The 13,032-nt window shown below is 40.0% G+C and overlaps 1 protein-coding gene across 1 annotated transcript in view; it reads left to right on the plus strand.

Annotated features, from left to right (window-relative positions):
• LOC126336877 (protein KIAA0100) overlaps positions 1-13,032 on the plus strand; it is a 316,670-nt gene that overhangs the window by 180,434 nt on the left and 123,204 nt on the right. Inside the window, exons 18-21 of the mRNA XM_050000988.1 lie at positions 1,545-1,717; positions 1,947-2,111; positions 2,227-2,427; positions 2,603-2,796. Of these exons, the coding sequence (XP_049856945.1) occupies positions 1,545-1,717; positions 1,947-2,111; positions 2,227-2,427; positions 2,603-2,796 (733 nt within the window). The remainder of the gene's footprint in view (positions 1-1,544; positions 1,718-1,946; positions 2,112-2,226; positions 2,428-2,602; positions 2,797-13,032) is intronic.

Genomic DNA, 13,032 nt, shown 5'->3' on the forward strand with positions numbered 1-13,032 from the left:
TACATGTTTGAGGTGTTGTTAGGAAAGTGTTTAGTAAATATTTGGATGAGTCTCCAGCCATTGATCTTGTGAAGAATAGACAGAATGGTGGGAAAGCAGTAGTAGTTTGTATGGCTGATGCCAATAAATCATTTTAATTGCTCATACCGAAAATGTTTCCAGTGTTCCTTCTTAGTTTCTCAAAGCTTTGTTCTATAATTATCTTTCTTTATGATGCTGGTATACATTTAGCCTTCTTTATTTTGAAATTCAGGTGTCTTATGTATGATCCTGTAATGCCTCTTTCGCTGTTATTTTTTTGCATCCACTAAATGTGCTCAGTAAGGGCATGCACCATGAGTTCTATATATTCAGGCCAGTGCTCTCCATCTGAATCTGCATCTTTACTCTGCAATCTATCTTCACGATGCATGGTGCAGAGTACTTTGTGTTCCAGTGCTACCTCCCCCACCTCCCACCTCCTCCTCCCTCTCCCTCCAACTTAGTGTTCCAAATGCGAATGGTTTGCAGAATTTCTCTAATTTTGTATCTGTATGCTTCTGTGCTATATTTGTAGGAGGCACATACACTATTGGAATTTTAACAGTAAACCTCACTGTGGTGCAGAATGCCTTTCTTGCAGCTTCAGCCACTCGAGTTGGCTGAGCATCACCATGATGCTTTAGCACTTGCTAAATGAACCTGTAATGAAATGGGCTACTCTTCTTTGGATCTTCTGTATTTCTCCGGTCAGACCTGCCTGGTAATGGTCCCAGACTGACTAGCAATATTAAAGTACTGGTCATATGAGAGATCACTAAGGTACCTCTTTTGCAGGTGGACTACACTTTCTGAGGATTCTTCCAATGAATCTCAGCCCGCCTTATGTGCTGTCAGGTTTATGTCATCATCCTTATGTATTCTCCTAGATTTTTTATGGATTTGACTGCTTCCATTGAGTGTTCTACAACCTTGTAATGATGCAATACAGTAATGGGTCTTTGTACTCATTTATATGAACTACATTACATTTGTCAACTGCCAATATCATACCAAGTGTTGATCCTCCACGACTCTTCCTGTGTTTTAGTACAGTTTTCAAGCATTGCAGCTTCTCTCTAAAAGTGTCCTGAAACTTTAACATGGAAAGCTTGGTAGAAGCTATTTCTGCAACATGTCCATTTCAGTTTGATCTTTTAAAATACCACCCTTTCAATTTCTACTGTGTTCATTATTCAACAGTTTCCAGTTATTGCCCTTATATCAATGGTCATGACAATATGGTCACTGGGTGTCATGTGCCTTAAATTACTTGCACACTCAAGTAGTGTGAATTGACTTCATGTAACACAGTCATGATAATAAGTGCACCAATTTACATAATGTTTTTTCGTGAGTTGACTAAAGGACCTCAGTTTAATAGAAAAACTGTTTTAATATACATTGTTCCATTCTTGTTTTTTTCTGTGTAAAGCTAATGAAGTTCACGGTCCTTTGTTTACACACATTACTGTATGTTTTCTCTGTTACTATGTTATTTATCCAGTTTATTTTTGAATTTTCAGTCCGTGGCCAGAAGAGGGAATTGAATTTACAACTCTGTGGTGTCGATCAATTTGTGCCAGCTGTAAAGAATGGAAGTTCCAGTTGCGTGACTTTCCACAGCCATGGTTGGATATCAGAGACTTCCACATTTGGGGACAACTGGTTGGGGCTGAACAGGAAGCTACAAGACGAGGTAAACTAATCTGTAAAGATTTTTTTAATTTTTCATGAGATATTTTTGATCCGCTGTTGCTATTACAAAATGTGTGACTTTTTTCACCAGACGCGTTTTGCTTTATTGAGGTAAAGCATCGTCAGTGGTCTGTAATTATGTTTATGTACATTTTGATTTGCTTTATAGATTGAAATATATGGCCGCTTGCTGTAAATAATTTTTTTTTTAATGGGATAAAACTTTCCAGCAAAACGTGATGTTGTCATACGGCTTGGTGATCCTTGGGGAGAGACAACTGTACAGAGGAGCATGACATCTCTCAAGTTCTACCATGACTTCAACTGCGAAGTGGAACATTTCAGTTATGCATTTGGACCATGCTGGGAACCTGTTATAGCTCAGTGTAACTTAAGTAAGGACTCTTTAATGGTTGTTTCTTGTTATATGATCATGATTATTGATTGTAATTGTTGTGTGGCTAATTATATTTGTAACAATTATTTTGCGTATTATTTTCTCTTGCAAAGGTCTCGAGAAAATATTTCCTCCTTCTCGAGATCCAAGTCCACCCCTGCCATTCTGGGATAAGATGAGACTTTTATTTCATGGTCGTCTTACAATGTGCATACGACAACTGACAGTGTTGTTACATGCATCATTAGATCCATATAACACAACTGAAGAAATGGAGCTGACCTGGAGTGATGTAGCTATTGACTGGACAAATGGTGAGAGTAAAATTATTTCAGAGTACAATTATGTTTGTTTCAGATATTTAGTATTTATGTATCGTCATTAGTACTTCTATCATTATTTTATCATGTTCAGGCAAATTTGAATGCTTAATTTCCAGATGAAAAATGTGAACAAAAGTAACACATTTTTATTCACAATTTTTTACAGCTAAAGTTGTCTTCAAAGGTGAGCTTAATGTGTATGTAAGAACAGCTTCCAAATATGATGACTGCAGATTACTTCATCTACCTAATCTGAAACTCAGTGCTAAACTAAACTGGGTTTGTTTATCTGACCCAAATGATCACCACTCAGTCATGCCCTGTGCTCCAGACAAGTTACCAGAATATTCCAGCAACCAGGTAACCTTTAGCTTTCATCTGTTGTTTTTCATCTATTTAAGTTGTTGGATTGTTAGCTTCTTTATTTCTCATAACTCATAATTACCAAATACACACTCTACATACAGATTTAAGATTTAAAAAAAAGAGTCAGAACAGGCCATTAAAGCCCAATGTCACCCTCAGCCATTGCATGTCACCTGATGTGGATATGGAGGGCATGTGGTCAGCACACCACTCACCCAGACATTGTCAATTTTCATGACTGGTGCCACTACTTCTCAGTCAAGTAGCTCCTCAGTTGGCTTGCATTTGCTTATGGCTGTTTAAAATTCATTAGTGATCAGTGCAATGACTACGTTCAATAATTACATAAAGACTGTGAACTTAGCCATAGTTAAAATTTAAACTTAGAAATATTGTGTATAATATGACAACTTAACAGTATATTACATTGACAGCAGAATAAACAGAAGATTTTAAATGGTGTGGAGTGATTTTAGTAAATTAAGTAGGGTTTTCAGTGTCAATCTTCTGATGTATCTGAATAGGGAAGCTTACAATCAGTAGTATTAGCATTTCTGATGCAAGGACTTTTAATGCAAAACAGTTGATAAATTGAGAGTGCATCAATGAGCAATGGAGAGACACGTGTTGGCAGTTACTAGCAGAGACTGGAAATCAAACGAATGGTTCCAGGAACAGACTGGACTGGAAGGCGTTATGGTTTTAGTGAAAATGAAATGGATGTGTGTGTCTGACATACACACAGTTAAATGGACAGAAGAAAGATAGTACTTTGCTGGATCACAACCGATTAGGAAAATACTAAGATGGCAAGCTAATGGGAAATGTGTAGATGAAATGATTGTATGTCATTACTGGCTGAGAGACCCCACCATCCAGGATTGTTCAGTCGCCTGGTGCAAATCTTCCTATCTGACACCGGATTGGTGAAGTATCGATGAAGATGAAATGAAATGATTAAAACAACACCGATTCCCAGTTTCTGAGTGAAGTTAATCTCCAACCAGGTCCCTGCGATCTAGACACAGCAATATTAATCACTTGACCATAAGGTCCAGGCAAAGGGTAGATGACATTAGATAACTTGCAGAAGCTGTATGGGTGCATATAACTGAATATCTTCCTCCATGGAAATGTCTAGGTGAAGCCTTTATCCAACAGTTGCTGCTTTTATTTAAATGTCTCATTATTAAGATATTGCTTCTATAATGTAAGATTCTCTCTCCTTTCTTGTCAGGAATTCTGTTTCGTTAATATATGCTCTTTGTGTCAATACTTTTGTCATAGGCTTCATGAAATATAGAAATATTTTATACATTATGAAAGAAAACACACATGACACTGGTATAGTATACTACAATGTTTATGATTTTATGTTCAAAATGGGCTCTGGCTACTGTGTCATCAAGTACAAAGAAAAATATGTGCAGCTGTGAAAGTTTTGTAAGGTCAAAGATTTTGAACTAGTATATCTACAGAGTATCTCAGCTGGTTTCCAAAGATGACAATTGTTAATGTTTGAATAGGACTGAAATAGGCGGAATTATTTCAGTGAAAATATAATATAAAACTGTTGAACTTAGATAATATATGTGACACTTAAATAATGAACTACATAACAAACTACAATTTTTCTGAGAAGAAAATAAATTAAACAATAAACTTCAGTGACATGTTCCAAGGGAATGGCTGAACAAAATAAGGTTTGATATTACACACAGATAAGATATACATGTGAGATTAAGTAGGTAAGTGAAGCAGCTGTGATGAAAAAAGCTGGCCAAGTGAAACTCGCTTTTGGCATTACACGGTCCAGTCACACTAATGTGACTACTACCTTTGTTTGCCGACAACATGCTGTAACTGTTCACAGATGGCAGGTGGTAGCACTAACAGTGGATATATTTCAAGTATGTTGAGGGGATATGGAAAATAGTGCAGTCATTGACTAATGTGAAAGTGATTTTTTTGGTGTACAAAGAGGTGAGATCATTGGCTTTTGGATCAAGGGTGGAAGCATTTCCAAAATACCTCATTTTGGTCTGTGCATGATAGTGATGAATGATGGCTGCAATGATGTGTACAGGCAAATAGTTGTGCAGCTGTTGAGCAACTGATTGCCCATAAGAACCAAGGAGCTATCAACAGTGCCTCCTCAACAACCATTCAGCACCCATTCCTGAATATGGGTCTCCACAGCAGTTGCATCAGTGATGAATGTAGGAATTTACATACCAATACCACAAATGGACATCCACTGGGTGGGAACAGGTAGCCTTTTCAGATGAATCACACATTATGCTCCATCGAATAGATGGCCGTTGGCATGTATGGCCCTGCAACATTTGCCAGAAGGGTCCAGGCCAGAGGAGGTAGCATTGTTGTCCAGGGAATGTTTTCATGGCATTTCTGGATGATATCATCATTTTGTAAGGCACTGTAGATCAATACAGTTATGCATTTATCCTTGGGAACCATGTCCACCATCAAATGCAAATTTGTTTTCTCCTCCGCACAATGACATTTACCAGCAGGACAATTCAATGTTTTGCACAGCTCAAAAAAATGGCTCTGAGCGCTATGGGACTTAACATCTATGGTCATCAGTCCCTTGCACAGCTCACAGTGTACATGCACAGTTTCAAGAGCACCAGGATGAGTGCACCATAATACCCGGATTTAAACATAGTCAAGTATCTGTGGGACTATCTCAATGCTGCTCCCTTCACGGAACCTCAACCAAGAAACCTAGCGCAGCTGGCAACAGCACTAGAATGAGCATGGGATCCTGTCAGTACCTTCCAGAGCCTCAGTCACTCTTTTCTTGCACATCCACACTGCAAAATGTGGTTATTCAGGCTTTTGACAGATGGTCACATTAGTGTGACTTGTCCGTATATCTGTAGCTAATAACATTTCACTAAATGCAGAGTGGCTTAGCAAGTAGCTTCCAAAGCCTTGTTATTAATAGTGCTCTGTCACTGTGGCATAATGTGCCCCACATAGATTAAGATATCAAAAGAAATTTGCAGAGTTCAGAAAAAAATCAAATATTAAGGCATTAATATTAAAGGAGGATTGCATAGTAAGTTCATTACTGTAGATTTTGCATCATTATTGCATAAAAACCCCCAAAAAACCATGGACCTTGCCGTTGGTGGGGAGGCTTGCGTGCCTCAGCGATACAGATAGCTGTACCGTAGGTGCAACCACAACAGAGGGGTATCTGTTGAGAGGCCAGACAAACGTGTTGTTCCTGAAGAGGGCCAGCAGCCTTTTCAGTAGTTGCAGGGGCAACAGTCTGGATGATTGACTGATCTGGCCTTGTAACACTAACCAAAGCAGCCTTGCTGTGCTGGTACTGCGAATGGCTGAAAGCAAGGGGAAACTACGCCCGTAATTTTTCCCGAGGGCATGCAACTTTACTGTATGATTAAATGATGATGACGTACTCTTGGGTAAAATACTCCGGAGGTAAAATAGTCCCCCATTCACATCTCCAGGCAGGGACTACTCAGGAGGACGTCGTTATCAGGGGAAAGAAAACTGGCACTCTACGGGTCGGGGGGTGGAATGTCAGATCCCTTAATCGGGCAGGTAGGTTAGAAAATTTAAAAAGAGAAATGGATAGGTTAAAGTTAGATATAGTGGGAATTAGTGAAGTTCGGTGGCAGGAAGAACAAGACTTCTGGTCAGGTGAATACAGGGTTATAAATACAAAATCAAATAGGGTTAATGCAGGAGTCGGTTTAATAATGAATAAAAAAGCAACAGGAGTGTGGGTAAGCTACTACAAACCGCATAGCGAACGCATTATTGTGGCCAAGAGAGACGTGAAGCCTATGCCTACTACAGTAGTACAAGTATATATTCCAACTAGCCCTGCAGATGACGAAGAAATGTATGATGAAATAAAATAAATTATTCAAATAGTGAAGGGAAACGAAAATTTAAGTCATGGGTGACTGAAATTCAGTAGTAGGAAAAGGGAGAGAGGGAAACGTAGCAGGTGACTATAGATTGGGGCTAAGAAATGAAACAGGAAGCCGCCTGGTAGAATTTTCACAGAGCACAACTTAATCATAGCTAACACTTGGTTCAAGAATCATAAAAGAAGGTTGTATACATCGAAGAAGCCTGGAGATACTAAAAGGTATCAGACAGTTTACATAATGGTAAGACGGAGATTTAGGAACCAGGTTTTAAATTGTAAGACATTTCCAGGGGCAGATGTGGACTCTGATCACAATTTATTGGTTATGAACTGTAGATTAAAACTGAAGAAACTGCAAAAAGGTGGGAATTTAAGGAGCTGGGACCTGGATAAACTGACTAAACCAGAGGTTGTACAGAGTTTCAGGGAGAGCATAAGGGAACAATTGACAGGAATGGGGGAAAGAAACACAGTAGAAGAAGAATGGGTAGCTTTGAAAGATGAAGTAGTGAAGGCAGAAGATGACCTGTTAGGTAAAAAGACGAGGGCTAGTAGAAATACTTGGGTAACAGAAAAATACTGAATTTAATTGATGAAAGGAGAAAATATAAAAATGCAGTAATTGAAGCAGGCAAAAAGGAATACAAATGTCTCAAAAACGAGATCGCCATGAAGTGCAAAATGGCTAAGCAGGGATGGCTAGAGGACAAATGTAAGGATGTAGAGACATATCTCACCAGCGGTAAGATAGATACTGCCTACAGGAAAATTAAAGAGACCTTTGGAGAAAAGAGAACCACTTGTATGAATATCAAGAGTTCAGATGGAAACCCAGTTCTAAGCAAAGAAGGGAAAGCAGAAAGGTGGAGGGAGTATATAGAGGGTCTATACAAGGGCGATGTACTTGAGGACAATATTATGAAAATGGAAGAGGATGTAGATGAAGATGAAATGGGAGATACGATACTGCGTGAAGAGTTTGACAGAGCACTGAAAGACCTGAGTCGAAACAAGGCCCCCGGAGTAGACAACATTCCATTGGAACTACTGACAGCCTTGGGAGAGCCAGTCCTGACAAAACTCTACCATCTGGTGAGCAAGATGTATGAAACAGGTGAAATACCCTCAGACTTCAAGAAGAATATAATAATTCCAATCCCAAAGAAAGCAGGTGTTGACAGATGTGAAAATTACCAAACAATCAGTTTAATAAGCCATAGCTGCAAAATACTAACGCAAGTTCTTTACAGACGAATGGAAAAACTAGTAGAAGTCGACCTCAGGGAAGATCAGTTTGGATTCCGTAGAAATACTGGAACATGTGAGGCAATACTGACCTTACGACTTATCTTAGAAGAAAGATTAAGGAAAGGCAAACCTACGTTTCTAGCATTTGTAGACATAGAAAAAGCTTTTGACAACATTGGCTGGCATACTCTCTTTCAAATTCTGAAGGCGGCCGGGGTTAAATACAGGGACTGAAAGGCTATTTACAATTTGTGCAGAAACCAGATGGTAGTTATAAGAGTCGAGGGACACGAAAGGGAAGCAGTGGTTGGGAAGGGAGTGAGATAGGGTTGTAGCCTATCCCCGATGTTATTCAATCTGTATATTAGCAAGCAGTGAAGGATAGAAAAATTTGCAGTAGGTATTAAAATCCATGGAGAAGAAATAAAAACTTTGAGGTTCGCCGATGACATTGTAATTCTGTCAGAGACAGCAAAGGACTTGGAAGAGCAGTTGAATGGAATGGACAGTGTCTTGAAACTAGGGTATAAGATGAACATCAATAAAAGCAAAACAAGGATAATAGAATGTAATCGAATTAAGTTGGGTGATGCTGAGGGAATTAGATTAGGAACTGAGACACTTAAAGTAGTAAAGGAGTTTTGCTATTTGGGGAGCAAACTAACTGATGATGGTCGAACTAGAGAGGATATAAAATGTACACTGGCAATGGCAAGAAAAGCGTTTCTGAAGAAGAGAAATTTGTTAACATCGAGTATAGATTTAAGTGTCAGAAAGTCATTTCTGAAAGTATTTGTATGGAGTGTAGCCTTGTATGGAAGTGAAACATGGACAGCAAATAGTTTGGACAAGAAGAGAATAGAAGCTTTCGAAATGTGGTGCTACAGAAGATCACATAACTAATGAGGAGGTATTGAATAGGCTTGGGGAGAAGAGAAGTTTGTGGCACAACTTGACTAGAATAAGGGATCGGTTGGTAGGACATGTCCTGAGGCATCAAGGAATCACACATTTAGCATTGTAGGGCAGCGTGGAGGGTGAAAATCGTAGAGGGAGACCAAGAGATGAATATGCTAAACAGATTCAGAAGGATGTAGGTTGCAGTAGGTACTGGGAGATGAAGAAGCTTGCACAGGATAGAGTAGCATGGAGAGTTGCATCAAACCAGTCTCAGGACTGAAGACGACAACAACAGCAACAACAACATTGCATACTGAAAACACCATTGTTTAGACATGCTCAACTGTGTTACAGAGGACACAGTTAGCCATTAGGAACTGAAAATGGCTAAAATAGATGTTAGTAACCCATCACCCAACAAGTAAATGATGCATGAAAGGAGGTTGTTGTTTGTCAGTAGGTGATTCCTAGCTTTGGAAGAAGTTATAGTTAACGCAAAATGTGCTACATAGTGCAACACTGTTTTCAGTGTTTACTGATAACTGCATACAGATTTTTATGACCGCTTGCAAAATGGATGTATCGCACGAAATCAATTACATTTACTAATTGAGTGCTGATTACTAGTGAAACTTTAACAGCAGCTGTAATCTATGTGATCAACCAGTTGACTCGTATTCCTGACTACCAGTACTTTGTATGTTAATATCCAGTTTTGCAGAAAAGTATGTTTACGTTACTGTGGAACACATGTATGCTGATTGTGTGGGGCAGTATCTGTCTTTCTCACATATGGATCCTCTTCACCTCCGGCCCCTTTTGATCTTCGTTGCCCAAATAAAGTGGCATAACAGTTAAAACACTGGACTCGCGTTTTGAAAGAGTGTGGTTGAAATCCTTGTTAGGCCATCCAGATTAATGTTTTATGTGGTTTTTTTTTAATTGCTTAAGATAAATGCAAGGACAATGACTTGTAACTGGACATTATAGAATTCCTCCCCATCCAAGATTCTGTGTCATCTTTAATGGTCTTGTCAACTGGATATTAAAACCAAATCTTAAGAACATTTCTAGAATCTCTCAGTAACTTCTGGCTGTACTTACCTTCTTCCACCATCCCTCATCCCTGTTGACAATATGATCCATAGTTCAAAGCAGGTCACATAGTTCCTAATGTTTGTAACATCATGAGGAGGGTTGGATCATTTTGTTGTAACACTTTATTTTTGTAATTTTCTTTTTATTGAAAAATTGTTATGTGGCATTGTCTTGCTGTCTGTCTGTGTCACTAGTGACGAGGGTTTAATGTTGGCAGTTGGCTAGTTATAGTTTATAATAGCAGCCAATAATAATTGATGATACCTGTTCACAATTCTTTGTGAATGTATAACCCTAATGTTTGTTAAAATTTAGCATATGATACATTGTCACTCACATGAAAGCTGGTTGTAACAATTTCCACCACTAATTATGAGATGCCTCACCAGTTAAAGTTGAATACAAATAAAACCTCATAAATAATTTAAATTCCATATAGATTCATTATAAATCAAATTTTTGATAGTAATACAAACCTTGAAGCTTCATAATGATAGCGAAAATTGAATTTTTTTTTTAGACTTGGCTCCATGCTGTGCAGTGGTTAACTCATTACATGCATTCTGCAAAACAGACTTGAACAGTTAATTTATTTTCATTTTAGCAACTTGTATATGCTCTGTAAAAATCAAATGATGGAAACTCCATGTAGGAATATCAACAATGTAGGAAATGACAGATTGCTACTTGTCTTAAAGAAGACATGTCAAATTGGATACAGGCAGAATTAAAGGATACTTACATACAGCTTTCGGCTACAGTCTTTGTCAGTAAAAGAGAGACCCACACCATTCACATACCAAACAAATGCATCTCGTGCACACATGACTGCCAATTCCAGCATCTCAGGCTCCACCAAACAGCGTTCATTTTTGTCCACACCCGTTTAGTACTATCCCTTCCCCTTCCTCAACCAGGCCTTGATCTTTTAGGGGGGAGGGGGAGGGAGAGGGGCAGCAAACAGGAGTATCTGCCTGTATCTCAGCCCCTCCAGATTGCTGCCTGCATTCCACGTGATAATTGCATTCCAACCCGAGGTGCTCAAGTTGGCGGTTGTATGTGCTTGCTTGTGTGTGTGTGTGTGTGTGTGTGTGTGTGTGTGTGTGTGTCCATCCTCCCCCCCCCCCTCTCTCTCTCTCTCTCTCTCTCTCTCTCTCTCTCTCTCTCTCTAGTGATGAAGGCTGTGGCTGAAATCTATGTGGAAGCGTCATTTTACTTTGCCTATCTTCAACTTGCCATGTCGTCTTTACTCTCAGTAGCAATCTACCTTTTCCTACATTGTTGCATATGCTATGTAGTATTTACCATTCTCAAAGAACTTTAAATACATTTTATACAGGAAGTATACTCAATTTCAAACTTTGTATGTTTCGAAAACCTTAGACATCATTACCTACAGTGAAATCTTCTGTTACGTCATTGTATACTTCTCAAATTATCGCTTAAATCCATTATGGGTTCTAGGTGGATAAGCTTCAGGTTTGGTACAAATTTTTCATTATACCACAGAGCTGTGACTTGTTCAGAGAATTTCGTTCTTGGTGGTCAACAAAAATGGAGAATGGCTTTGTATGTCAATACTGTTTCCAGAAAACCCATTCTTTACTTATGGGCATTTTTGTGTTTGTTATTAAAATCTCCAATGTTCCACTCCCAAGGGATTCTTCATTCTGAATATTTACATTATTCTTATATAATCTACAAGTAATTACTGATGCTTCATTACCAAATGTACATTATCAAAGATGCAAAACTACAGCTGGATACAAGAAAACTCATGTGAATACCTGCAGTTATGGATGTGCTTTGAGTGTAGCTTTCAACATTGACATAAATTTTATACTATAGTCTCTGCCTCCACTGCTATGTGATCACAAAATCTATTCAGTTACTTGTGTTCCAGTGTTGTGATCTGATTGGTTGAGAAATTATGTTCCAGCTTATTGTGCTCCTCGACTAGTTGCCCCTTCCATCTGGGGGGTTAGTGTCTGCCTGTGAAGGCCTCGAGGAGACCCTCAGCACTTCTTTGCCATCAGCCCCTCCAACCTAATGCCAACATTTAACCCTGGCCTCTCTCAGTTCATACCACCATCTACCTGTGATACCCCCCCCCCCCCCTCTTACACACACACACACACACACACACACACACACACACACACACACACTCTCCACCCACCCACAGGAATTCGTTACCTCCAACTTAGCTTTGCTATCCTTTCCCAGATCCCTTCTTTGTAACACCAGTCTTTCATCAAAAGAAAAAATAGCAACACCCAACCTCAAATCAAGTCCTGACCTAATCATCCTACCTGCAGACAACAGTTCCACCAATGTTAATGTTGTTAGGAATTGCAGTGACTACCTGGCAGAAGGTCTCCACCAATTATCCAACTCTTCCACCTATAAATTCTGCCAGACTGATCCCATCCCAGAAGTACAACACAACTTCCACTCCCTGCTGAAAGCCTGAGGTCTTTTCCAGAACCTCTTCCTTCAATCTACTCTCCTGGAAATGGAAAAAAGAACACATTGACACCGGTTTGTCAGACCCACCATACTTGCTCCGGACACTGCGAGAGGTCTGTACAATCAATGATCACACGCACGGCACAGCGGACACACCAGGAACCGCGGTGTTGGCCGTCGAATGGCGCTAGCTACGCAGCATTTGTGCACCGCCGCCGTCAGTGTCAGCCAGTTTGCCGTGGCATACAGAGCTCCATCGCAGTCTTTAACACTGGTAGCATGCCGCGACAGCGTGGACGTGAACCGTATGTGCAGTTGACGGACTTTGAGAGAGGGCGTATAGTGGGCATGCGGGAGGCCGGGTGGACGTACCGCCGAATTGCTCAACACGTGGGGCGTGAGGACTCCACAGTACATCGATGTTGTCGCCAGTGGCCGGCGGAAGGTGCACGTGCCCGTCGACCTGGGACCGGACCGCAGCGACGCACGGATGCACGCCAAGACCGTAGGATCCTATGCAGTGCCGTAGGGGACCGCACCGCCACTTCCCAGCAAATTAGGGACACTGTTGCTCCTGGGGT

This window comes from Schistocerca gregaria, chromosome 1 (assembly GCF_023897955.1).
Source record: "Schistocerca gregaria isolate iqSchGreg1 chromosome 1, iqSchGreg1.2, whole genome shotgun sequence".
In the NCBI taxonomy this organism is placed as follows: domain Eukaryota; kingdom Metazoa; phylum Arthropoda; class Insecta; order Orthoptera; family Acrididae; genus Schistocerca; species Schistocerca gregaria.